The sequence below is a fragment of the Hyperoodon ampullatus genome (genome assembly GCF_949752795.1).
Source record: "Hyperoodon ampullatus genome assembly, chromosome: 1".
In the NCBI taxonomy this organism is placed as follows: domain Eukaryota; kingdom Metazoa; phylum Chordata; class Mammalia; order Artiodactyla; family Ziphiidae; genus Hyperoodon; species Hyperoodon ampullatus.
Window position 1 is genome coordinate 220,168,292 of NC_136914.1, and position 27,768 is coordinate 220,196,059.

At 50.2% G+C, this 27,768-nt stretch overlaps 1 protein-coding gene across 6 annotated transcripts in view; it reads left to right on the forward strand.

The window, feature by feature from the left end:
* Positions 1–27,768, forward strand: part of TACC2 (transforming acidic coiled-coil containing protein 2) — a gene marked incomplete at its 5' end in the record, with an annotated part of 174,509 nt that overhangs the window by 79,287 nt on the left and 67,454 nt on the right. For 5 of the 6 annotated variants that reach the window (XM_079706376.1, XM_079706378.1, XM_079706375.1 and 2 more), the window contains one exon: positions 17,730–17,797. In XM_079706376.1, the coding sequence (XP_079562502.1) occupies positions 17,730–17,797 (68 nt within the window). Of the gene's footprint in view, positions 1–2,775; positions 2,947–17,729; positions 17,798–27,768 lie in introns of those variants that run through there. The other variant, XM_079706374.1, reaches the window with a different exon arrangement.

Consider the following 27,768-nt stretch of genomic DNA (forward strand, 5'->3'; position numbering starts at 1 on the left):
TTTGCATTAAATTAAATAAAATCTTCAGGGGGTGTGCAGAGGAAGGGGCTCGGCCAGTGTAACTTCTTTCGAAAGCAAATTTTAGACTAAAGGCTTGAGTTTGTAAGTGGCCTGTTCACTGCTTATGGATAAGAATAAATGTAGCTTTCCAGAGTGTGAAAATGGCTTTCTTAAGGAGCTTAACAGCCCCCCCCATAGTTTTCATTATTCGTTTGAGTCACCTCTTTATGAAGAAAGTTATTTCAGCCACTGTCCATGTTGTTACAAACAACAGTTTGAACAGCCAAGGCATCGTGCCATCTGTAAACCCACTTCGCACTTTTGCCGGTTCTGCCCGCGAGCTCATTGTAAATTTTTTTTTTTTTTTTTTTTTTTTTGCGCTGTTCGCGGGCCTCTCCCTTGCGGAGCACAGGCTCCGGATGCGCAGGCTCAGCGGCCATGGCTCACGGGCCCAGCCGCTCCGCGGCATGTGGGATCTTCCCGGACCGGGGCACGAACTTGTGTCCCCTGCATCGGCAGGCGGACTCTGAACCACTGCGCCACCAGGGAAGCCCCATTGTAATTTTTGTTCACGTGTGGATTGCCTTGCTCTGGGCTTAGCCAGGATCATTACTCTCTGCTCTGTTTTGCTCCTAGTTTCCATGAGGCCCAGGGGAGAAGGTCACGTGGTTCCAGCTCTGTCTCTGCCCCCTGAACCCGGTTGGGTCGTAGCCATTCGGGAGTCGCCCCGCCCCACCCCCGGCTCTCCCTCTGCCTGTCCGAGTGCCCACTGTGGGCGGCCTGGCTGGATGTTGGGCTGCGGGGGTGAATCTGAGAGATGAAGCCCCTGTCCTCAGGGAGTTTGGTCTCCCTCGTGGTCTTCAAGTCCCAGGTGACGGGAGTCACCGAGGAGGAGCTGGGGGCTTCCGGGTGTGTGCTAGGGGGTCCGTTAGGAAGTGGACATGGAGCCGGACCCCAGCGTCGACCTCTGGCTGGGTTTCAGGCTCTCGATGTTCAGAGCCTGGGTTCCCATCCTGGCTCCCCTGCCAACTCGCTCTGTGACCTCGCCTCTCCGAGCCTCGGCTTTGATCCCTGTAAAGTGAGGGTGATGACACCTGACTCAAAGGCTGTTGTGGCGCTCCCCGAGGTCACGTATGTGAAGCACTTAACACAGGCCCGGGCTCACAGGCTCAGGCACCTAGGACAGAGCCACCCCGGACACTGGCACCAGCAGGGGCGGAGCTACTGCTGTTTTCGTACCTGTGGAATAGCGAAGGCCAAGCCAGGACGCGGGCAGCGGAGGAATTGCTGGCCCGGGGACGAGGGGGCTTCCGAGGCCAGGACACAGCAGGGGCAGCCAGTCCGTGGGAACCCGGGGAGGGGGGCCCGGCTGGCCAGAGCAGAGCAGGTGAGGGTGAGGACGGTGGGGCGAGGCGCGGGGCAGAGGCCCGGCCCTGCAGGACCTGCCGAGAGCTGCGACGGTGATCTGGGGCTAGACTGCGAGTTCTCTCGCTGTACTGGGTGCGCGGTGCCCGTGGCAGCCGCCCTCCAGGCCGGGAAGCCAGCCTCGCAAGGGACGTGGAGGAGGTGGAGATTAGCAGGACGCCCTTGACACGGAAACCCGGAAACCCGAACGTCCTGCCTTCCTGCAGTGCGGGAGCTGCCGGCAGGGGCTCACGCCCACAGGGAAGCAATGAGTCCCCAGCACGAGGCTGTGAAACTCGTCACCCCAGCCTCGACCTCTGGCCGGGTTTCAGGCTCTCGGCACTGAGCCACACAGTGTGGACAGCAGTGCGGACAGCCGGAGAGGCTGGGAGGGCTAACCCGCCCTGGAAGTCTGTGGACGGCATCGCTAGTCTTGCTTTTGCCAAAGGGGAAGATCAGAACCTCTTTTGAGCACCAAGCCTGGTGCCTTTTGGCTCCAAGGGTGTGTCTGGAGGTGGCTGTCCTTCCTGCCTTCCCTCCTTTTTTTTTTTTTTTTTTTTGCAGTACGCGGGCCTCTCACCGTTGCGGCCTCTCCCGCTGCGGAGCACAGGCTCCGGACGCGCAGGCTCAGCGGCCATGGCTCACGGGCCCAGCCGCTCCGCGGCACGCGGGATCCTCCCGGACCAGGGCACGAACCCGCGTCCCCTGCATTAGCAGGCGGACTCCCAACCACGGCGCCACCAGGGAAGCCCCTGCTGTCTTCCCTCCTGCTGGGGGCCACCCTGCACTCCCAGCCTTTCCCTGGATGTCCAGCAGGGGGCACTCACCCATTAAACCAGGGACAGGGCTGTGGTCTGGGAATCCTTCCCCAGGGAAGAGGGATCCCGGGAAGTTCCTGGTGCAGGTTCCTTGGTTACACATCAGCCTCTTCACCTTGACTTTTCTCAGCCTCAGAGTTTTGGGCCAAATCCTGGGGAGTTTGCAAAATTGTATTTTAGTTTTCAACTCCCAGAGTTTCACTGCTTATTAAAAAGTGATGAGAAACGATCATATGAAAGTCCCATCCCCCAAACAAGACAACTCAGAGTGTTCTGACACCCGAGCTGCCTGCAGCCTGGGTTCTGCTGCAGCCTAAGGAGGGGGGCGGAATTCACAGCCTGGCCTGGGGGCTGCTGCACTGGAAGGTGCACCCCGACTGTGTCTAAGCAGAGGCCTGGGGAACCCGGTGGGGAGCCTGGGGCAGCAGTGTGCTGGGTCTTTAAATACCCAACGCCATGTGTGTGAGTGGATTGGGAGGGGTGAGCGGGCCTGATGAATGTGCCATAAAGGAGCCGAGTTCCGCTGGGAATAATTCTCCCTTTGTGTCCCCAGCACCCACCCAGCTGCTGCCCGTGCGGATCTCACTCCCCCGGCCTCAGAACACACATCTTTGCCTTCCGCCCCAGCTGGTGATGGACACGCATCTTTGCCTTCCACCCCAGCTGGTGATGGAGTCGAAGCTTCCATTCCCTCCTGCCAAGGTCTAGCCAAGGACTTAAGCAGGTATTGTACAAAGCTCTCCTTCCAAGCTGCTGCCCCCAGAGAGGAGGGGCCTGGTGGTCTCCGTCCCTTAGGCCCTGGGGGAACTGCGTTTAGGATGGCGCCAAGAAGGCATTGACACTTTGGACCCGTGATGCCATGTGTGATTGTTTGGGCTGTAGTTGATCTGAAGTTTATCCACGCTAGCAAGCTCTCCATGAACAAAGGGGACGTCCTGTGTGAGTATTGGTGTATTAATTGGCGTTCTCCAGAGAAACAGAACCAGTGGGATATATATACACATATACAGGCATAACTTGTTTCATTGCGCTTTGCAGATGTTGAGTTTTTTACAAATTGAAGGCTTGTGGCAACGTTGAATTGAGCAAGTCTATTGGCTCCATTTTCCCGACATTTGTTCCTTTCGTGTCTCTGTGTCACATTTTGAGAATTCTCGCAATATTTCAGACTTTCTCATTAGTATATTTGTCATGGTTATCTGTGATCAGTGATCTTTGATGTTACTATTGCAAAAAGATTGACTCACTGAAGGCTCAGATGACGGTTAGCATTTTTTAGTAATAAAGTATTTTTTAATTAAGGCATGTACAATGGTTTCTTTAGACATAATACTATTGCACACAATATTCTACAGTATAGTGTAAAAGTAACTTTTATATGCATTGGGAAACCAAAAACTTTGTGTGACTCACTTTATTGTGATATTCGCTTTATTTTAGTAGTCTGGAACCATACTTGTATTACCTCGGAGGTCTGCCTGTTTAGAGAGAAATTTATTTTAAGGAATTGGCTCATGAAAATGTGGAGACTGGCAAATCCAAAAACTGCAAGGCAGGCCAACAGGCTGGAGACCTGGGGACGAATTGATGTTGTAGCTGGAGTCCAAAGGCTGTCTGCTGGCAGAACTCCCTCTTCCTTGGGGGACCTCAGTCTTTGTCTCTTAAAGCCTTCAACTGATTGGGTGAGGCTCACCCACATTATGGGGGTAATCTGCTTTACTTAAAGTCTACTGATTTAAATTTTACTCTCATCTAAAAAAATACCTTCATAGCAACATCTACACTGACCAGATATCTGAGTACAATGGCCAAGACAACACTTAAAATTAATCATCACAGCAAGTATTCAGACCTCCTGTTTCTATGCAAACAGCTGGTTCTGATTAGAAACTATTCTGCTTAGCTATTAAGTCCTCTAAAGAGCATTTTCGGATAGTCTTTTCTTGTGGAGGGCTAAACACACCTGGGTGTGTTGAGAAGGGGAAGCCCGTGGCCTCAGAGAGTCCTGCTACTGGGGAGGCACAGAGGTGCCCAAAGCTAAGCTGAAGGAGAGAGTGAGAGTACAAGGGGTGGCCAATGCACTGATGATCACCTACCAAGCCAGTGTCCAGAAGTAATAGAGGAATCACGGGAGAGGAGGCTCGTTGTGTGCAGATGTGGTTCTAGAACACGCAGTGATGAGGAGCTGGGGGTGGAGCTGGACCTGAATCTCTCTTATCTGGATGATACTCCGTGGAGCAGACGCTCTTCCTTGCCCATTATCTCCTGAGGTCTACCTGCCTCTCTGTTGGTCCCTTGTCCCCGAGGGCTTCCTGGGGGAGGCAACTTCTAAACTGAGAGCTGAAGGCTAAGTGGACTTAACTACACACGGGCAGGGGAGGGAACAGCATCTGCAGAAACCTTGAGGAAAGAGAAGGGAGCAAAACTAAAGAGGGATCCCATTGAGGCTGGGGCCTGCAGAGAAGGGAAGGGATTGGCACAGTGGTCAGGGGCCGGTGGTTGGCACACCGTGACTCATGTTAAGGATTGGGGGCTTTATTTTTTTTTCTCGGTAGAATTTCTTTCGATTAATAGATTTCTTTTAAGAATAGTTTTAGACTTACCAAAAAAATCGAGACAGTAGTATCAAGAGTTCCCATTTACCCAAGCACACAGTTGCCCTATTATTAACATCTCAACAATAGCGTGGTTCACTTGATGCAATTCATGAACCAATATTGACACATTATTATTAACTAAAGTCCATAGTTTATTCCGATTTCCTTACTTTTTCCCTAATGTCCTTTTTCTGTCCCAGGACCCCATCCAAGATACGACATGGCATTTAGTCTTTATGTCTCCTTAGGCGCCTCTTGGCTGTGACTGTTTCTCAGACTCTCTTGTTCTTGATGACCTTGACAGTTTTGAGGAGGACTGTCACGTACTTTGTCGAATGTCACTTAGCTGGGATTCGTCTGATGTTTTTCTCATGATTAGAGTAGAGTTATGGGTTTGGGGAGGATGAGCACAGAGGTAAAGTGCCACTTTCATCACATCACATCAAGGGTACTTTATCAACGTGTTTTATGACTGTTCACATTGACCTTGATCGCTTGGCTGGGGTCGTGTTTGTCAGATTTCTCCACTGTCAAGTTTCTCTTTTTTTCCCCTTTTCCATACTGTCCTCTTTGGAAGGAAGTCACTATGGGCACATCTCAGGACTGGGGAGTTGTGCCCCCTCTTTTAGGGGGAGTATCTACATAAATTTTTTGGAATTCTTTTGCATGGGAGATTTGCCTCTTCTCCATTTATTAACTTATTCAATCATTTATTTATATCAATATGGACTCGTGGGTATCTATTTTATACTTTGAGTTATAATACAATACTACTTTATTTGGTTGCTCTGATTGTTCCAGCTTTTTGGCCATTGGGCCATTGGCTCCTAGGGCTTTATTTTAAGAAGGTCCAGAAGCCCTGAGGCAGGCAGAGATCTGAGCAGGTTTGCATTTTTAAAAGATCTCTCCAGCTGCTTGGCAGGGCAGGAGTGGTTTCAGGACTGATCAGGGCCCCCAGACCCTGAGGCTCCCTGTCCTGGCCCAGCAGACTGGACAGGACCAGGGACAGCTGTGGTCCCATTGCCCTAAGTACACCCTCAGCTGTGACTTCAGGGTATTGCCAACTCCAGTGTCTCTCCATGGCTGCTTTTTTCAACGGGGCTGTGGCCTGGATCCAGGGATCCAAATAAATCCTGTCTTTTTCCCTTTGGCGGGTCCTTGGAAGTTTTCGAAGCAAGTTTCAAAAATGTACAAATGAAAATTTAATTTCACTGAAATGGAAGTTGTTATTTGCCAGGTCTGGGCCAGAGTCTGAGGTCCCTGTTGGTCTCATGATTTGGAGATAAATCCTTCATCAGTGCCCACCTCCAGCCAGACCTCTCTTGTTGGAGCTGTTATGCCCTCTGTGCGTTTTCACGATGCCCAGGTAACTGCAGTGCCCCTGACATCTGTGGCTTTGTCTTCCCCTCATTGGGCTTGGAGGGGAGAGCAGTGGGGCAGTGAGACCCGGTGTCTTAGCAAAGAAAGCCCAGGGTACATCTTATTACAGAATCGATAGATGTTCTGTTCTTGCAAGCATGCTGGGTGACTTCCTGCAGCCTCCCCCTGCTTCTGATGGCTGCTGTGGAAATGATGACATAATCCCACATTGCCAGTGCAAATGGCTTCTCCCGGAGTTTTCCCACCCTCATCCCTCCCCCATGTCCACTGGTAATCATTAGGCCACAAGCCTTGGGGAGAACAGATGTGACTTTGAGAGAGTCCATGGGGAGGAGAGGGGGCTTCATTTCTCTGCTTCCCAACCCTGCCCGAAGCAGAGGGGTTGTCCTGGGAGGGACAGTGTCTACCAGGGTGGCAGAGCTCCGACAGGCCTTTCTTGTTCCTTCAGCACTGCCCACAGCCTTTGTGCTCAGCAGACACCCTGACCTACTAAAGCTGTTTGGAGAGCATTATGTGGCGATTAATTGAGCTTTAGGAGGCTGAAGCCAGGCAGGGAATCTGAAGATAAAGAATTTCCAGGAATGCAAGTCGAAAGCCCTCACTCTTGCCAAGGCAGCCACAGCTGACCAGAGGTTTTTGGACCTCGGGGGGCTTACGGCAAAGAGCCCGCTGTGTTGGCACGTGGGGCAGGCAGACGTGAACCTCAGCAAACATCAGAGCTGACCTCCTACTCTGCCTGCTGGGGATGGCGGTCCCTAAGGAATCGGTAACTTGGAAACCTGGCCAACGGCTGCCTGGACGACCCAGAAGGAATGAGACGGGGGAAGCAGCTGAACTTCTTGCAAGGAGGAGCTGGTTCTGTGTTGGTGCAGGAAGGCCGGGGGACAACACCCCTGAGACACACCACCCTGAATGCAGCCTGGGGTCTGGGGAGAGGCAGGTGGCCTGGGCTCACCACGGTTTCTGGTGGGATGTTCTGCCCACCGTGGGCAGCCCTCAAATGCTCCCGTCTCTCTGTCAGCACCTCTCCCAGACTTGAGAGCTTTTCCTGGCAGGAGAGGGAGTGAGGAGACCTTCTCCCTGGCCTCTAGGGTGGTACGCTTCTCCTGCCAGCTCAGGGGAGTGAACCCCTCGAGAAATACACATCCTCGCACACAGCTCAGGGGAGTGAACCCCTTGAGAAATACCGCACATCCTCGCGCACAGAGCCAGGCCGTTTGCCCACTCACAGCTCAGTGGTTCATTTTGTAGGTGAGGTCAGGACCATCCTTGGGGTTGCTGATGCTGAGACTCTCTGGTGATGAGATGCTGCACTGAGCAGACTGAGGTCTGATCTGGCCTCGTTCATTCGTTTACGAGAACCACGTTTCATTTCGCTCACTCTCCTGCCTGTCACACCCACTTCTTGCAGGGCAGCCCTGGGCGCGGATATGTTGCTGAGCATCACCGTCCTGGCAGGACAGGCAGAGGCCGTGTGACCTGGGCCTCCGGCTCTCGGTCAGTCTCATGAACAGGCACCAGTATCTGGGGGCTGCTGAGCTTCCCAGTGTTTGCAGGCAGGCGTGTCTGGAAGCTCCACCTGGCTGGATTCAGCCCCAGGAGCACAGCGAGGAAGCCCGTCACTCTGTTCTCCAAACACAGTTCAGTAAATGGTGGCTTCCTCAGTCTGGGCGGAGCCAGTACAGAGCAGGCGGGACCCATGATCGCAGCCCTCAAATTCTTTTTTTTTTTTAATTTGTTTATTATTTTATATTTTTATTTTTGGCTGTGTTGGGTCTTCGTTGCTGCGCGCGAGCTTTCTCTATTTGCGGTGAGCGGGGGCTACTTTTTGTTGCGGTGCGCGGGCTTCTCATTGTGGTGGCTTCTCTTGTTGCAGGGCATGGGCTCCAGGTGCGCGGGCTTCAGTAGTTGTGGCTCGCGAGCTCCAGAGCACAGGCTCAGAGGCTCAGTAGTTGTGGCGCATGGGCTCCGCAACATGTGGGATCTTCCCAGACCAGGGCTCGAACCCATGTCTCCTGCACTGGCAGGCGGATTCTTAACCACTGTGCCACCAGGGAAGTCCCAGCCCTCAAATTCTTTTTCCCATTTCTGGTGGGAGACAGAAGGAGAGTGGGCTGCCAGGCAGGGCTCCCCTGGCCCTGCTTATTGGGGTGCAGTTGGGAGACTCCTCCAAAGCTGGAAGGGATTCTGACCTGATTTGGGGTCCAGTGAGGAGCAGGGTGTGCATGGAACTTTGAGGGGCCAGTGAAGGCCTGGATGGAAGTGCCCAGCCCAGCTCTGGGGGCGTCGGAGGTGTCAGGGCAGCGTGAGGCCCAGGAGCCCGCCTTCCATTCCCAGTGGTGCCCTGGACCCCATGTTAGGTTGGCTGCCACTTCATAATTTTAGATTTTTGCATTTCAGGAGGGTCTCTGTGTCCCCGGCATTGGGCATTTCGTGGGGCATATGGGAGGCATGGCCTCAGCCCTCCAGGAACCGACCTGGCCCAAACCTCTGCTTTGTAAGCAGAAACTGGATGCTGGGGGTACTGGGGGGCGGCTACCCTAGTTTGAAGGGGTCAGAGAAGATCCCTCTGGAGGGCGATGTGGACCTCCCAGAAACCAGGGAGCCACACCTTGCTGTCCCCAATGCTAGGGGACCAGAGGCATGTTCCCAGGCTGGACAATTACTGCCCCAGGGAAATGTTGACATAAAGTAGGACCCCTTCATCTTTTTGTGCATTAATGGCTTAAAGAGATGCAAAAAAATGTGAATATACCATACACTTATTCTGCACGGAACTTTTATAAGTCACCAGCCTCTGAAAGCTGTCACGAGACCTGGTAATGTCTCTCGCACATTTTCTTAGGGTCAGCGGGATGCGGCAGGAATTGGGTCATTCTGCTGTCATGGCAAGATTGTCTTCCCATGGACAGATCAATTCCTAAAAAATCTGGGTATTTGGGAAAAATAATCCCTTTTCCTCAGGCACTAAGTTATAAGGTAATTGCATCCAGCGACGGTTAGGCAGGGTGCCTAGGGGGTTACACAGATAGGGCCTATGGGATGGTTATGAAAAGAAGGAAGTATATTTAGGGTTTGGTAGCACACATGTGCACACACACATGCCCCCCCCCCACACACACACACTCACACTCATTCAGTCCCTGCCCTCAGATGTTATGCTAATTATCTATCAGTAGATGCGCATGGTTGCTATTTCTGGCCCAGCTGTTCTGGATTTCTATTCTATCACAGAGCCTTGAGTCAGCAGTTCTGGGACTCAGCGCCTGGTTTTCACCGCTTCACTCATAAGTGGGACAGCCCCGTGTCAGGCTCTGTGTCACTGCTAGTCAGGCATGGGACGACATTTACTCCAGACCAGCTGACAACGGGCCACCTTCCTGAACTGGCCTCTGCTCTGGGGCAGCGGATGTCACAAGGACCCAACGAAGGAAGGGCCACGAGTTTTAGAACTTCTGCATGTACTCTTTTGCATTTTCATCTTGGAAGCATTTCCACACTGAACGGCCACTTTGGGGCCACTACGGAGAGCCCTCTCTCAGTCCAGATGGGTGGAACCTGCAGTTCTCAACCTGTTTCTCCAGTCTGGCTTCAGAAACCAGCTTTACTGTCCATTTTGACAGCTGGGAGATTCCATCTCTGTTTACACTTGAATGTTCTCTTTAAAAGGCCTCTTATTCCTGGTACAAAGTAACCTCTAAAACCAGTAGGCTAAAGCTCTAGAGGAGCTCAATAGATTAACACGACAGTCAAATCAAATACAGTATTTTAGCTCTTTTAACAAAGACTGAAATGTTTTTATAGTGCTTTTGCAATTTTCTGTTCTTCTTGGAAACAGTTCTCCGAGAGGAAAGATGGATTTCACTGGTTATGTTTTTGACCCCAGTCAATCGGTTCTGTCTTCCCAGGTTTGAATGAAACTTGACTATTTCTTAGTAGAAACTTGAACTCTGGAGGTCGGTGTTTTATTTGGCCAAATGTCTCCCTGTTTGGTTTTGCCTATGATCTTAAACCTTGTTGATAAAAGTAGTTACAGTAAGGGGTGCAGATTATCTAAAGAAAGTTGTTCCTTGAGAAAGGCCACTTAAAATGAATCCACTTGTTGTATCAAACTTTTACGGTAATAGTGGGAAAAATGCTTAATTGGGACTTGATCTTGAAAAAAGAAATGAAAAAATTATGAGAATGATTAATATTTAACAAAATGTGGACTTTAATGATAACCATATGTTCATGCTTAGCATGAACAAAGAATTTTGGCTATGTTTTTCTGGCAGATTTTCCGACTTGCATATTCTTCACTTCACACTTGACTCCTGCAGCTCAAGTACACAGTCACTTTAACATAAACGCTTCAACAGTTTCCTGAAGGGCTCTCTCGCTTCTTTGATGTCCTCTCTTCGAAGCTACCTTCTTCCTCATCTTTGTGAGTTTCTCCTCTTCAGTTGTTCACAGATCACCATTTCTCAACAGCTTTGGGTGGCTTTTGAGCAATTCCTCAGGATCAGATTCACTCACTTCATGGTGTCCTGCAGCTTCTGCTAGGTTTGCAGTTTCCTTTGCAGTTGGTGGTGGTGTATATTTCCCCACAATCAACGAGAGACAACTGGCAAGAACTTGTGAAGCCAGGAGGAGTATTTGAGGGACAACTGAGTCCAGAAGTGGTTGCTTGGTTGATGAACATCTTCCAAGGCTGACCTTTGCTTCCCCTTATTGTTACCTTGTTACTGTGGGAGCATGGATGGGAGGGGACCCTCTCCGCAGGATGGGGCAACTAGAAATAGATCCCGCAGGAACTTCTGATTTTATTGATTGCTAGAGGAGCTAAGTAGGGGCTGATACGCTTGCTGAAGTTGCCATATGAAATTGAATGTTGTGTTGGTGGAAGGATATTGTTGAAGGCATTATCCACCATATACCCTGTTTCCTGATGGAGAACCCATAGGAAAGAACATGTTGAGAATGTCAGTCACGCAAAAAGCTGCTTATCCATGGAATGGCCTTTTAAAAAAAAAATCTGCTGGGTTTTATGAATTGTGTAACTGCAAATGATTGTTTCCCTTTTCGCTTTGGCTGCTGGGAAACATAGAGCCAAACCTGCAGCTTACTCCAACCAGGGCTTAGGTAAGTACTTTCGGGATAACCTCAGTCCCTCAGGCTTTTTTAGCCATCTTTTCTTTCAAAATTCTTTTGCTGTCTTGAATTGCAAGCTTGAGTCCTTTTTGAGATAAGGTAGGATATATTTTCTAAAATGTTATCTCAAGAGTGTCTTCTACCATTTCCATCTCAAAAGAGCTGAATTTATTTGGTAAAGAAAGAAGGATTTTAAGGATCTTATTTAGTCTTCTGGGATGTGGTGTTCGTGTTACTGATTTCCTTTGCACATGTGATGAGACTTCTCAACTCAGTGCTATCCTCACTTTTGCATAGCCCTGGGTTTTAGGGTTAGCCTGCTTTCCTTCCTTCTTGTAGGAATCAAAGATTAAAAATGTGTCCTGAATCCTTAATTTTAAAATAAAAGTGAGTCTTATCACTCTCTCTTTTTAAAAATATTTTATTTATTTATTTTTTTTTTGGCGGTGTTGGGTCTTAGTTGTGGTGCGTGGGCTTCTCTCTAGTTGTGGTGCGCGGGCTCCAGAGCACATGGGCTCTGTAGTTGTGGCGTGCGGGCTCAGTAGTTGCGGCGCTCGGGCTTATTTGCCCTGGAGCATGTGGGATCTTAGTTACCGGACCAGGGATTGAACTGACGTCCCCTGCATTGCAAGACGGATTCTTAAGCACTGGACCACCAGGGAAGTCCCTCTTATCTCGCTTTACTGATTTCTTTTCTAGTACGTTTTGGGTTGCCTTCCTGGGTCTAACAGTAAAATCCTCAACCTTCACCTTCTATCCTAAAAGAATTGAAAGGAATTTTTTCCCCATGAAGAGTAGCCTTTGGGGTGGTCCTTGCTTGCAAGGAACTTTGAAAGATCTCAGGTGTACCTACGGTGAAGGCGGTGAGAAAGGCATAGAAGATCAGCCCTTTTCAAAGAGAGAGCAAGAGAACCTTGGAAAAGACGAGGTTTTACCTGAGCCTGCTCTTCAGCCCAAGTAAACCACTCAGACTCCGCAGGGTGAGCCTGTGAGATTTAATGTTGGAGTATAGAGGATGATCAGAATCCCTGTGGCCCTGGAAATGAAGGAACCCCACAATCTTCTACCTTTTCTCTATTTACCATAAGACTGAAGACTTTTGCCAGGACCTGTTCCCACATCCTCTGAGGTTTCACACCGTGTATGTTTATGAAGCTCTGGCTGAGCGTGGGGCACACGGCAGGCCGGAGAGCGTGGACACCAAACACAGACACACGGATAAAGCGAGACTCTGATGAGGCGAGAAAGCACCAAGGCTTAAATCTGCCCGCGGTAGAGAATGGGGAGAAAGAAGTCTGTGGGCTGGAGGAGACTCACCCCTCCTAGAAGCTGGCCGGGAGATGGGCCCTGATGCACAGGAGGAATTGGGGGAGCTAGAGAGGTTGGGGAGGAGCACCCCCTCAGCTTGAGGTCACAGCAGGGACTCTGGCTCTGCTCGAATGCAGGACAGAGCCAGTGTCAGGATCAGGGCCGGAATATAGAATTGGGACTTTTTCCCGAAGGCAGTGGACAACTTATGGAGCAAGGCTGCGGGACGTAAAAGCTGTGTCTCCAAAAGCCCAGGAAAATGGACCCCTACTCTGTGAAACCTGGGTGGGGAAAGTGTCGGCGACACGCCATTCGTGACCTGCAGCCTGGTCCTGTACGCTGGTCGGCTTTGCTGGTCTCAGGCTCCTATTTACATATGGTTGCTGAATGTGGGCCTGAACTCGGGCCTAAAATCAAACGGCTTCCAGCTCTTAGAATCTTAGGAAAGGCAGTGAGCGACAGGCTGGCTGGAGCTGTGGGTTGTGGGGCTGGACCTTCCGGGCTTGAGATGAAGGAACATGTTGCAAGCGGGTGGTGATGGCACCTCAGAGCCGGGACCCTGCCTAAAGGTTGGCGGTCCACATGCTTTTGTGCAGTCTCCCTCTGGTCCCCACTGTGACGGTGAAGGCCAGAGACTTGGAAGAAATAGGATCTTGCCCAGGCCCATTCTCCATCTGTATTTACATTATTAGTGCTCGCCAGATGGATTTTTCTGTGATCTGACCCGGTTTCCTTTAGCCAGTGTGCTTGGGCTAATTAGCAGCGCAGGGGTCCGCTGGTCTTGTTTGGAGAGTGTTGTTGCTATGGCAACTGGAGAGGCTGGAGGCAAAGATGAAGCCGCTCAAGTGTGTTTTTCTTGGGGTGTCAGAGGTGCTTCAAATTACTCGCCCTTTCTGACTGTGGCTCGGTCCCTTGGACCCTAGTGGGATTTAAGAGTCTGTACCATATATCTTATCTCTCAATTACAGGGATATTTAGCAGGTTTGCTGATCTTTCTGGTATGTGTCAGTAAGTAACTTGAGAATAGACTCCTCTTATTTGACATTTATAGGCCAGGCACATGCTAAATGCACTCATATATGTGGAATTGCTAATTGATCTAGAAATGATGGGTGCATTCCTTGATTTACCCAGGTTTCTAGGAGGTCTTGGGGACATCAGCAGGAGGGTTGGCAGTGGAGCCCATCTAAGTGGGCTTAGCTGACCTTTAGCGTTCTAGAATATGCATGCTGTGCTCCAGAGGCCGGGAGAAGGGGAGTTCAGGTCTCATTAGGGCCGTGGTTAGAAACATTGGGCATCACTGCTTTGGTGGAGAGAGGAAGCGCTCTGCTGTAGCAGCCTCTGCATCTCACAGGGTGGCCAGGTGCGGGCAGGTAGAGTCTGGAGTGTGGGGTGGGTGTGAAGACGCGGTGAGGGAGGGAGGAACAGCCGGCCCGTTTGACGGCAGCACTTCCAGGAAGGAGAGCTGGGACTAAGCAGAGGGGACTGATGCGACTGTTGGGACTGATGGAGCCTCAGCTTCAGCCAAAGGTCTGGCCCAAGTGGGTGCTCAGTGCAGGTTTGACGATACTAGGGAATGTGTGATTGCAATGCTAATCGCTTGCATTGTAATAATTTGGGGTGGAATCTGTGCTTTCTTATTGTATAAACCCATGCTTTTACCTTCTGGGCGTGATTTGGGGTGGAGTGGCTGAGGAAGGAAGGGAGGAGAGGTAGGGAGTAAGCAGGCAGGAGTGGGGCATAGCGGGTGCTATCTGTGCCATCAGCAGTTCCCGTGGACAACCAGAGCCCAGGGTCTACGGAGCATTTAAGCTGGCTTAAATGGCCCTGGCCTGCTGTTTTTTCAAATTTCCTTGGTCTAACTTGGATAGTGTTTTTGTTTTGTTTTGTTTTGTTTTTTAATCTTTTCCCTTTTTGTTAGTTGTTCTTAGTCCTAGAAGTGTATCTTAAGTAGTCCGTCTTGGTTGGTCAGCTTGGGCTGCTATAATAAAAATAACGTGGGCCAGGTGGCTTACACAAAAACATTGATTTCTCACAGTTCTGGAGGCTGGAAGTCCGAGCTGAGGGTGCAAGCATGGTCAGTTCTTAGGGAGAGCAGCCCTTTTCCTCTCTAATCACTCTCCCTCCGCATTTTTTTTAAGTGTTCCTTTTTTCTGTAGGCAGAATTACTAGCTAACCAAGCTTGTTTTATTTTATTGACTTTTTATTTATTTTTTTGGCCATGCTGCGCAGCATGCGGGATTCTAGTTCCCCGATCAGGGATCAAACCCATGCCCCCTGCAGTGGACGCGTGAAGTCTTAACCACTGGACCACTAGAGAAGTTCCCAAGCTTGTTTTAAATTGTGTGTAAAGTAAACATCAACTGTCTTAAACGAGGGTCTGAGAAGTTCTTCCGGAAGTTCATCACAGAAACTAGTAATGCACGGATTTCAGTTGCATCGACCTCAAGGGCTTCCACGTTGTATTTGCTTTTCCCCTGGTTTTTGGTCATGTTTTTAACATCTCTGAGATGGTGTCAGCCTACTAAGTGAAGTGTCACTAGGTCATAAGTTTATGATTGCTGGGATTCTAAATAAAAGCACTTCACTGTAATGCCTCCTCATTTCCTATGTGGTGCTATACTTAAGAAAATTAACACCACTCAAGCAGCAATTACAGTCCTGGTCCCAGGTTTTCAAACATATAATTTAATATTCCCAATACCCTGCAAAATAGATGCTTCCTCACTTTTGCCAGCTGAGGAAGCAGTGGTTCAGTATGGTCAAGCGATTGGCTCAAGGCCACACAGCAAAGGAGGGAGAAGTCAGGAGTTGAACTCCCTTCTCATTTCAAAGCCCTCTCTTGTTATTGCAGCAAATCCCTACCTGTTAAGGATCTGGACACTTGGAAGGGTCTGTGCTTTCACGTATCCTGAAAAGTAAAAGTTAGCAGATGAGTTCTAATTGTGGTTTCTCATTTTTTTCCCATGTATTTTCCTAGTGCCGAGTTTGGCTGAAGGCCATACATACCCTCAGTGCCCAGGGAAGGGGTCACTTTCCTCAAAAGATGAAGTCTAGGTTTGTGCTTATGAAATTTTCAGCTCCACCTGGTCAGGTTCTTTGGACTCCCAGCTGCATATGTGGCCCAAGAGGTCTGTTTTCTAACAAAGAAACAAACCCTTGGGGTGCCGAGAATGACAGGATGAACAAGTCTCAGAATCCCTGCCACCAGATGACACACGGCTCTGACAGTGACAGCTTCCTGGGAGGTGCTTTCTAGAGCAAGCCTCACCAGGCCACCCCCGACAGTCGCCTTCCCTGCGAGACTGACACATCATTAGCTATTTTCATATAAATAAGAGAAAGTAAACCTTCTCAGTGTTTCCTGGAAATTTCATGTTGTTGCATCCCGGGAAACGATTTTGACTTTCTGGCTCTTTGTTTGACACTGATCTTAAATATCAGCAGAGCAAAGTCAGCCCACCATGAAGCTCTAGAACTACCCTGACATCAGGAGCCACAACCTCAAAAGTACCCGTCCAAACATCCCTGGCCACAGTTTTAGAAAACACTCAGTGTGTTGGAGGACATTTCAAAATGCCTTGAGTTTTTTGTTTCCATTTCATTTTTCTTTTGGCCACAATTTAGATGCATTTTAGGCTGACGGCGCTGTGGGGTAAAGAAATGCTGGGAACCTGGAGAAGAGTTTTCAATTTACGCATCAGAGGTTCCACCTTAATTCGGTCGTGAGTCTGTGTTTGGAGCTCAGAATGGGATGGATGGTCAGTTCCCAGGTGGGCCCCAAACCTCCTGAACCAAAAGGAGATGAAATCCTTCTCTAGTAGCCTTCAATGAGGACGCCCAGGAGCCCAAGCAAGACTTGAGGGTTTTGGAGCCGGCCAGAGCCAGGTGGGGGGACCTGGCTAGCTGGGCATGGTTGCCCCAGGAGGGGGATGGGGGTGGGTGCTGTGGGCACTGGGTGGGGTGTCACAGACACTCCTGCAGGCCCAGCCTGTGTTTAGAATCACAGAGATGGATGTTTTGATTGTATGTCAGGGAGGGCTGCCTTTTCCTTGTACACCCTTAGCCTTAAGGGGCTTGACATGCTGCTCTCAGCTTGCCTGTGGCCTCTGATGGTTTAGGATGAGCCCTTGCACGGGGCTTCTCTGTGGAGCCCTCATCTGGTGGCCAAAGATGGGGCTGCAGACTCTGTAGCCGGCTGTGTTTCTTTCTTCCCCCAATCCCCCCACCCCCAAAAGGTGTCCTTGGAGGCCGGGCCTAGGTTCACGAGGGGTGGGGAGGCGGGGGCCAGGCCCTCGCATCTCCCTGGCACAGGCCTCAGCCAGCTCCAGCCTGGCCATCGGGCCTGAAGGAGGCAGAAGCCGCCAGGATACTGTTCACGTCTTGCACATTTCCCACTGCAGCCTGTTTACCTGCTCTCCCAGCCATCGGGAGAGTCCACTTCCTTGGAGGGATGAGCCAGCTGGAATGAGAATACCCTCACTCCCTCTGTGGTCAGCCTGGCCGAGACCACCACGCCCCTCCCTCCTGGGGCCCCGCGCTCCCCAGCCCGCAGTGCATTTGCATTTCAAAGCCATACAATGCCGGCGGTCTGGGCGAGGCTGCGGGAAGCTGGGGGAGGCGACTTGGGTGTAGAGGGAGGGTCTTCGCCCCGTTTCCGGAGCCAGCGGTGGAGCTTTGTGAAGATGCAGGCGTCGGGGGCTGCTCGGTGATGGTGACATCACCGTGTCGTACACAGGAGCCGGGCTGCCGGGGGCTTTGAGAGCAGATCCATTCGGACCCCACCGGCGCTCACGCTCACACTCGCGCGCCCCGGCAGAGCCGCGCGCGCCGTCCACACTCGCGCACACACTGAGGCGCGCGCCGGCCACCTTCGCGCGCACACTTCCGCGGCGCTCGCTCCCCGGGCTCCGGCTCGGGCCCCGATCCGCAGCTCCCCGCCGCCGCCGCCCCGGATGCCAGCAGCTGCTCCCATCTGCAGTGCAGCAGCCCCGGCCGCCGGCCGGCCCACCCCGGGCTCCCGCTGGAGGAATCGTGCCAGGACGCTGGCCCTGCTCGCGGCTAGCCTGCTCGCCAGGGCGCAGCGAGGATGGGAGGGTCGCAGTCTCTGCAGCCAGTCCCAGCCAGCGACCTGAACCTGGAGGCTTCCGAGGCTATGTAAGTGCTCCGCCGGGCCGCCCTGGAGGCCCCCTGTCCCCCTAGGAGGAGAGGCTACCAGGGCTTTGTTAGTGCCCCCTCTCCTGATGCCCGGGCAGCCTGGAGCTGGGGCTGGCCCCGCCGTTCTCTCCAGGCAGCCTTGCATGGTTTTACCTGGTGGCTCCCCCTTCTAGCATTTAGTTCCCCCTCTGGAATGAGCATCTGGCAGCCCCAGAATACTGCCGAGGGCAGAAGTGACCCCCTGGAATTTTACGGTTGTTGAGCAGCCCAGTGCATGATTGGGGGCTTCTTGTGTGTCTTCACTCTGCACCCCCGGCACAGTGGTATTTCCTGCAAGGGAACAGCCGGGCCTCAACAGGGGCCTCATGGGAAGAATCCTTGAGTGTGGCAGTGCTGTGCCCATGGAGACAGACCAGTTTAGGGGCAGCCACTCACGTGGCTAGGCGGATGGAGTGGAGCATCGCTGGTATACGTTCAGTCCCGTTAGCCTAAGCGTCCACGCACTCACTCGCTGGTGAACGCTGTCGATGACAAGGTCTCATGCTATTATTAGTAAAGGCAGCTGAAGGGTCCTGTCATGGGTCCATTGGTCGAGGCAGCATTTGACTGTGCATCCATCCAGGAATCCGATCGTTTCTCTAAACCACAGAGCTAATGTGCTCAGAGGTGGCCTTTATCCTGGCTGGGTGTTTATTAGGATTGCCATTTCTATACGGTCGTCTCCATTGCCTACCCGGGCATGCCTGGAGGATGGGGCTTATTGAATAGATCTGGCTGCCGAGCTGTATTTCAGCAGGTCAGGCTTGCGGGCCTCCACATCCCAGCCTTGCCTGCTCTCCTTTCCCAAAGAGAAGAATGCGTTTCAGAGAAGAGTGTTTGGTGGGGATGCAGGGGTGGGGACGGTCAAGTGGTCACGGGAGCCACTGATGTGTAGATTAAAGGGTTGCAGGGATTGGTCTGTGTGTTGTAGTAGGAACGGGGTGCCATGTGGGGCTTCCTCACTCATCGCCGCTCCTGGGTTTCAATGAGGACCTTGGCTCAGCGCGGTGATGTAATGCTAGGCTGAGCGAGCCTCATGGTTTTCCAGGCTCCGGCTCTTTAGCAGCGAACCGTGCTGAGGAGCAGGTGTGCACCGATCATTTGTCTTCCTCCCCGTAGCTCGAGAAAGCATCCGCTTACAATGGAGGCGCGTCGTGTTGGAGGATTTTAAGTGCCGTGACCCTTGAGCTTTGCCTGCCCTGTTTTTCGTTAATGTGTCGTATTGTTAGATGCGTGGAAATCACGTACTACCACACAGGACTTGAGCCTAAGCCTAAAAGAACGGTTTCAGCCTATTTTTAGTTAAAGGGTGGCAGGCACTAACTGGCTAGTGAGCTGTCAGGGCTCAAACCTGTCTAAAAGCTTTAGAGAGACTTGGAAAAGATAATGTGACCGTATGTTTGGGAAAATACACTCCTCAGCCATTGGGAATTCAGCTTACCCGTCCCTGGCATCCCCTCCCTCTTTCCCAGTTACGTTAATAAATGACCAGGATTCTGCGGGTTGAGGGCTATGTTGAGAGAGATTCTGTTAGGTAGAAGCTGCCTTTTTGGATAAGGTTCCCTAAGTCTACCCTATGGGAATAAGTGGTGTTTAAGTAAAACTCCAGGCCAAACAGCCACATCGTGATGGAAGCTGCTTCTCAAATATTGCATGCGTGAGCTGGTCCGTATGTGCCAGGCTGAGTCTTCTTTCCCTGGAAGTGCGACTTCTGAAATGTCTCTAAATCGAGATCTTTAAGATGGTATATTTACTCCTAAACAGAATCCCACCCCCCATCCCCTAACATTTTTGTTTTGAAAAAACTGGAGAGAGTGGAAATGCTTGGGGCTGGTGCCATACCTGGCAACTATTCTCTAAAATCGCATCTCTGCTGTCTGAATAACTGGGGCTTGTTTTTCCACTACAGATTTGCTTATTTCTAGTCTAGAGATTTAAAAAAGTATATTAAGAGAGTACCCCCTTTTTGCACAGCTTTGTGTCTTTCACAATAGTATGTGTTTCCATGCACATGAATAATACGCAAGACAGCGTAGCATATGGTCCATGGCAGAAAAGACGCTTCCACTGTAAGATAATGCTGTCAGGGCTGCAGGGACGGAGATGAACTCGGTGCACGCCTGCCGCGAGGTACAGCCCATGACAACTGGTATCTAGACCGAACATTTATATCTCTTTTTTTTCTGGTGGTTCCCTGTGAAAGATCAAATTAAGGGAGGCCCGTGTGTAAGAGTGAAACCAAAAGACAGAGGAAGACAGGGATGATTTGGAAGTCCCTGCAGGACATTTTTTTTTTTTTAGGTTCAGGATTTCTGTCTTTCTGGTTTCAGGTTGGGGTGCCTTTGGGCAACTTTTGTGGCCCCAGCTGATAGCTTCATTCTGTTCAGGAGTGCAGTGGGATAAGGAAGGAGGAGGAAGGTGGGGAGTCTTGTGTCTCCCCTCTGGGGTGTAGCAGCAGACTGGAGGATGGCACATGGGATTGGGAGGTGAGGCAGGGGGACTGAGGTTCGAGTGTCGCAGTCCCTTGCGATTCCCGGGATGGTCCACAAACGGCAGCATCAGCTTCCCCTAGCTTGTTAGAAAGGCAGAATCTTAAGCCCCACCCCAGATTGGCTCCATCAGAATCTCCATTTTAACCAGTGATTTGTAAATATGCCCAGATGATTTTTAGGCAGAAAAGTTGGGGAAGCCCTGAGCTAGGTGAGTCTCTCCATCCTGGTCCCTCAGAAACCGTTGGCCACTTCTCTACCTGCTGCTTTCTTGTCTGGGAAAGAAGTTCTGGTAGCGACAGTAGCCATTGTTTCTGAATAAAAGAGGGGTAGCAGGGAGAGGAGAACTCTGCCACAGAAAACACTTACTTCTCAGCACTGACGGTTGGGAAACACATACAGGAAAGGGACGGGAAGTACTTGAGTAAATGTGGTCTGAGTCTATTGATTAGACCCGCTGTCTGTGCCCTTCCTCCGCTGCAGCATTAAGTACTTTGTCCTTTGTGTAGCTGGAGACCCTCATTCCGGGGGCTCCCTCAGCTTCCTGCAAATTCCCACACCCTGGCCACCGAGGGGCAGCCAGGGGCCATTAGCATCGGAGAGTGAAAGTGATTGTTCTGTGGGCAAGTTCAGCCTGCTTCGTCTGTGGCACCACTCATGACCTGGGCTCTAAAAAACGTCACAAATAGGGAAACCCATGCCTGTGTAGACCTGTGAGGATCAAAATAGGAGGGCCAGGAAGGATGGAGAGAAGTGATGAAGGCCCTGGTGATTGATGAGACAGGGGAGGGAAGGTTAAAGACAGTGGGGAATACAGGTGGAGGGTTTATACTCAGATGACCAAGAAGAGGATGTGGCATTTGCCAAAACAAGGAAACGGGATTGGGAATGCGTTTGGGGGAAGGTTGATGAGTTTGGGCTGGGATTTGAGATGCAGGTGGGATCAGAATTATAGCTGGGAGGGAATTCCCTGGGGGTCTAGTAGTTAGGACTCCGAGCTTCCACTGCAGGGGGCAACGGGTTCGATCCCTGGTCAGGGAACTAAGATCCCGCATGCTGCGCAGCATGGCCCAAAAAATGAAAATAAAGAAAAATAATAACAATTAAAAAAAGGCAAATATATATATATATGTATATATATATATATATATATATACACACACACACATATATATATATATATATATATATATATATATATATATATAGCCAAGACAGTGGCCAGGACCAGAGAGGCCTTGGGCACCCCCTGCACCAGGTTCAGCGGTTCCAGGACAGGGGTTGCACCTCTTCGTGCAGCTGTGGTCGCAGACGGAAAAGTAGAGTTTTGGTCTCTTCCATCCTCGTGTGGCTGGCTCCTCATCCTGTCTCTCAATCTGGGAGCTGCTTAGAGGGTCCAGTGACTCTGATCTTGCCCCACCTGCCTCTTAGGGCTTCTCAGAGGTGAGGTTCCACCTGTGTAGACTCTGAGAAGGCAAAAGCACCAGACAGAGGCAAAAGCAGGAACGCTCTGTGCCTGAAAATTGGCAGCATGTCAATCGCTCAGAAGTCCAGAAAGGGCTGCTGGGGCTCCTGGCAGGATCTTTCTTTAGGTCTCATTGGATCTCTTTCAAAGCCTTGTTTCTTAAGGCGACCCTTGGCTAAGTCATTTAGCTTAAATGACAGCATCTCGAATGTGGGCTTCTCAGTTCCTAGAAGCAGATTTCACTTTTGGATATTATCGTTTGACAAAATGATGAGTAGTTTTTTTCCCCCTGAAACTGAATAAGCTGTAAAGTTGTCTGTAGAGTGGGAGTTGCCTGAGTCCCAAAGGTGCTATCTTAGTTCAGGTTGCTATAACAAAAAGACCACAGATGGGGTGGCTTAAACAACAGATATTTATTTCTTATAGTTCTGGAGGCTGGGAAGTCCCAGATTAGTGTGTCGGCAGAGCCAGTGTGTGGTGAGGGCCCCCTTCCTGGTTTACAGACGGCTGTCTTCTTGTCCTCGCATGACAGGGCAGTGAAAGAGAGAGACGGAGAAAGAGAGAGAAAAGCAAGCTCTCAAGTATCTCTTCTTATAAGGGCACTAATGCCCTTATAAGGCTCCACCCCCATGACCTAAGCACCTCCCAAAGGCCCCACCTCCTAATGCCATCACGTTGGGAGTTAGAGTTTCAGGGTACAAATTTTGGGGAGACACAAGCATTGAGTCTATAGCAGATGCTTTTCCTTGGTTATCATTTCTGAATATCTCCAGCGTGGGCTCTGTGGCCAGGTACCTGGGTCCAGAAGAATGGCCCTTCACTACCTTCTCTGTAGGGCTTATCTGCTGGCTTTCTCTAAGGTGAGCGGAAGGCAAGAACATTCCAAGGCCTTCCAGGTAGCTGCCAGTTGTCCAAGGGGTCATGCCACCCCTTTCTGCTGGGCACGGGGACAGGGCACCTGCTTATGGTAGGGTGAGCAGCTACGACTGGGAGATTCAGTGACCGTGGCAGGTGTTACATCCAGGTCAGTGGATTCGGGGCACTCGCCCCATCGACGCCCTGTCCTCATCTTCATGTTTCTTTCTGTCATCTACAGCCTGTTTCTGTGGCTATAGTTTTGGTTGCCTAGGAACCACTGTAGCCTGAGATATGATTGGCTGCTCTTGCCAGATGGATTGCCTGAGCCGGGGCAGCGTTCGGGGGTAGGCAAAGGATGTTGAACAATTCCATTCTCTCTCCCTAAGATTAATGATGAGGACTTAGGCATTGTAAACAATTGTTCCATGAAAGCCAACTGTTGATGGACTCATGCTTTTGCTTCAGGTTGGCGGGGGTCTGCGGGAGACTAGTTGGCCATAAAGAACTGACTTAGAACTGCTCATGTATATCCATTCTGCATTGAAAGTGGTAGCTTTGGTGACACCGGTTCTGCTTATGTTTACAACTTCACTTTAGCAGTTGTTTCTAGAGAGCAGGTGGGTGCTGTTTGCTTTTGCCGAACGTGGAAGCAGAGCTGGATGCTGCAGTGTCAAAGCCAAGAGTGAAAAGCTCTTCTTCTTAGTCTTGTTGAGTAGACTCAGGTGTTTCCCATTATAGAAACATTATATCATTGCTCCTATGATGAGACAAGTACTTCCACCCCCATTTTACAGGTAAGGAGACTGAAGTCACTGCATGGCTTCAATTAAGGGGTTGGCAAACTTTTTCTGTAAAGGGCCAGACAATAAACATGTTAGGCTTTGCAGGCTGTATGGTCTCTGTTGCAACAACTCTTCTGTGAGAGTGTGAAAGCAGCCACGGACAGTTAGTGTGTACATCAATGTCCCAGTTAAACTTTAGTTACAGAAACAGGCAGTGAGTTGTACTTTGCTGGCACCTGATCATACAGGGCTTGGACCCATGTCCCCTCCTCTCATTACCTCACGGCCATTTATCAACACAAGGGTCCTCAAGTCTTCGGCCTGGGCCACCTTCTCTGTTCTAAGACATCTCATCCATGCTCATGGATTTAATACTATTATGTACCGAGAATGCCCCCATTTATATCCTTCCTTCTCATCTGAGCACCATACTTATTCCAGCTGCTTACTTTATATCTCCTCTTGGGTCTCTCAGGGGGCGGTCAGGCCTAACTTGTCCAAAATAGAACTGATGACTTTCCTTATCTCAAAAACAAAAAAAGTACATATGAAGTAACCGAGCCTCCACCCCAGTTCCCCATCTCAGCACATAGCACCTCACTGCCCAGCTGCTCTGACCAGAAACCTGGTAGTCAAGTCCTGTTTTTCCTTTTCCCTCACCTCCCTTCTTTCTAAACAGTTCCCTGTATCTGCTTCCCATTGCTTTTAGTCTAACATCCAAACCCCCTGTTGGGGTCTACAAGCACACCGGTCACCTGCCAGTTCTTTGAGCATGCAATACCCATCTGCCCCAGAGCCTTTGCACATGCTGTAAGCCATCTAGAAGGCCTGTCCCATGCTGGCATGGCCGCTTCCTTCTCCAGCTTTGATTCTCGGCAGGTTTTCCTGCCTTTACTCTCCAGTGCTGTCCGGTGGAACCTGTGACGATGGAAAGGTCCTGTAATTCGTGTTGTCCCATATGGTAGCCGCTAGCCACTAGTGGCTACTGAGTGCTCAAAATGTGGGTAGTACACCCAAGAAACTGAATCTTTAATTTTATTTAAATTAAAATAGCCACATATGGTAAGCGGCTGTTGTATTGGACATTGCAGCTCAGTATATCATTCTTTTGTTTGAGTTCTTTGTAAAACTCAGCACAGTGTGGAGTTATTTGATTTGTCCCTTTAACTGTTATCAGAATGTGAGCAGCATGAGGGCATTCTTGGTTTTCTTGGGGGTTTTTTTTGCTGCTTTTTATTTACTTACTTATTTAGTTAAATTTTATTCAAGTATAGTTGATTGACAATGTTGTGTTTAATTTCTGCTGTACAGCAAAGTGATTCAGTTATACATACATATATTCTTTTTCATATTCTTTTCCATTACGGTTTCTCACAATTTTACTTTTTATGCCTGTGTCCCCCGTACCTAGTACAGTGCCTGGCACATAGTAGGTGCTCAGTAAATCATTTGTTGAAAGAATGAATGCATGAACAGATGAATGAATATCTTACTAGCAAAAAGAATACTAGGCACATCGGCTCCACACTGAGCTATGCCAAGGGACCCTGCAGTCGGGGACTTGATGGGGCCGGAACAGGCTCGCGTGGACCCCAGGCACTAAGGTTCTGTGGTACTTGACCCAGGAAGACAGCTGGTTCAACCGTTGGCCTGCCAGTCACCACCATGTAGCGTCACAGGATCCTGCCAGAGCCCCGGGTTAAAGGAAGCACATCCCTGCCTAAAGGCTCCCGCAGAATATCCCAGGATGCATTGCAGGCTACAGGTTACTCAGGTAACAGCTGGACACACACTGCAGCCTCCTCCTTCCCTTCCTGGATGGCTCGCTCCTCCCCTCAGACGTCTGTTTTCTCCCAAACTTCTGTGCACCCGAGGGTGTCTCTGTCCGTCTCTCAGCTGCTCTCTTCCCCGCCTTCATTGCTGGGTAGATGAGGCAGCGGCCGCAGGCAGTGCAGAGGCTTATGAGGCTGGGGCAGGACTGTGTGAGCAGCGAATTCCCTTTGTTCTCTCATTCTTTGCCCTAGCAAAAGAAAGCGGCTCCTGGGGCCTTCTGCACAGTGCATCCCATTTCTGTCTGATAAATTACCTGTTGCAAAGGTGGACTTCCCGCAGGTTTTGTACTCGCCAGCCCTCCTTATTTAGAAGCGTTGTTTTCTCTGCGTTAGCTGCTTTCACTGTTTTCTCTGCTTTCTCCTGAAATGGAAGCAGCAGCAGCTCCTGGCTCTGGGCTGGGGGTGGTGGGGTGGAGGCAGGGGTGGAGGTGGCCCTTCTGTCCAGGGTTTGCTCCAGCCCTGCTAACAGGCAGATCCTAGCAGCTCTTTGTCTTTATGGGACTGACAGCTAAGGCCAACTGCTGGGCCCAGTTTGCCGTCAACATCCCAGCTTCATTTTCTTCAAGGTGTTTGTGGAGTTCCAGAGTCTGAGAATTTTAGAGCTGGAAACATCAGGATCTTAGATATCACAGGGGGCTTTTTCCTGACAGAAAGTTAGTTTTAAATCCCATGAGCACATCATTTGTGAACTATCACTCGGGCCTTTCCTGCTAGTTATTATTCAAACTGAGTCTGGTAGTCATTTTAATCGTTTCCCTTTAACTTTCAATTTGCTAAAAAATATATTTAGATATGTCATTTGGCAAGCTTAAACCAGAGGTGTCCTCCCAGGGCAGTGAAATAGCTTAGACTGCAAATTCTCTCCCCGCTGAGGAAATGTAGTGGATAGTTTATTTGGGGATAAAAATGACTGACAGGGCCCTTGGTCCAGGCCCTCCCTTGAGTCTTAGCCTGTGTCTTTGCCCTGAAGTGTCTTTTAATTTTCTGATTCCTTCCATCATCTCAGGGATGTTCTAGAGGTCAGTTTCTAAGGGAAGTGGGTGTTTACCCTGTTTATCCGAGTGGGAGGTAGCTGAAGTTCGTCTAGGTTGAGCTTAACATTTATGAAACACCCAGCCGCTCTTTATTGATGCTGGGGGAGAAAATCACACTGAGATTTGCCAGCCCGTCAGTGGCTGCCTGCCCGGGAGCAGCCATGCTTTCTGCAGCTCCGCCCCCTTCCCCCCACCCTGCGCAAGCTCGCCTTTAATGGGGATCAGATCTGGGTCTCTGGGACTTCAGAAGCAGTCTGGATCAAAGGGGGCTCCAGCTTCTGAGAGTTACTTTTCTTTGTCAAGGCCCTGGTGGAACTTGCTAATTGTTCTTTGATCTGCTTTAAAGGGACATGCCTAAAGCAGTCTGGAAGTATTTTCCCTCCAGGAAGAAGGCGGGAGAGGCTGGCTTTACTTTAGGGAAAACATCTGCAAACATGTAGGTCTTGCGTGGAATTTCCTGGCCCGACTTTGTTCAGAGAGGATCTTGTCACTGTGTTCATTTCCTTTAATGCTCGAGGGGAGAAAGACTGACCCTGAAGACACTTTCCTGGAGGGCAGTGCTGCTGGGGGAGTGAGGTCATCACTCACAACATCAGTCTCCAAGGAACTCAGCTCCTGGGGGAGAAGGAAAAGGCTGAAGTGCCCAGAGGGTGTGCGGGAGGCAGCTGCTGGGGGTGGTGGGTGGTGCCGGGGTCAGGCTGGACCCTTTGGTATTCCAGCCTCAGTGTCTCTTCCTCAGAAGGGCTTTGCCTGTGGCCTCAGCTAGGCACCTTCGCTGGCACGTGAAAAACCAAAACTTCATACTGATTTAAAGAAAAGAGGGAGCGGGGAGAGATAAATTAGGAGTTTGGGATTAACAGTTACACATTACTATATACAAAATAAACAACAAGGACCTATTGTATAGTACAGGGAACTATATTCAATATCTTGTAATAACCTGTAAGGGAAAAGAATCTGAAAAAGAATGTCTATATATGTATATGTATAACTGAATCACTTTGGTGTACACCTGAAACTAACACAACATCGTAAATTAACTATACTTCAACTGAAAAAATAAGAAAGGTCCAGAGCAAAGAAAAAAAAAAAAAAGAAAGAAAGAAAAGATGGAAAATGTTTCCTATAACTGACAGGTGGTAATTGTCAGGATGGCTTAGAGAAAGGGATCTCCTCCCATTTTGTCCAAAAAACTGGACAAAAACCTGAAAAACCTAAAACATCAGAGTTTGTGGCTTTTAGACTCACCTTCTTTGACCTACAGTAGGTGAGTTCCTCCTGGGGTTGCCCCTCTAACCTCTTGATGCCTCTAAGGGGCTTTCAGCAGCTGGGGTTTTGTGTAGCCTCAGGTGCTGCCTGCAGGGACCAGGCTGGGAGGTGAGGAGACCGAGGGGACGGGCGGTCCTCTGGGCCCTGGTCCTTGTTTGGCCGATGAACTGATCTTCAGCAGCTCAGCCTGTGTCTCGGGCCCT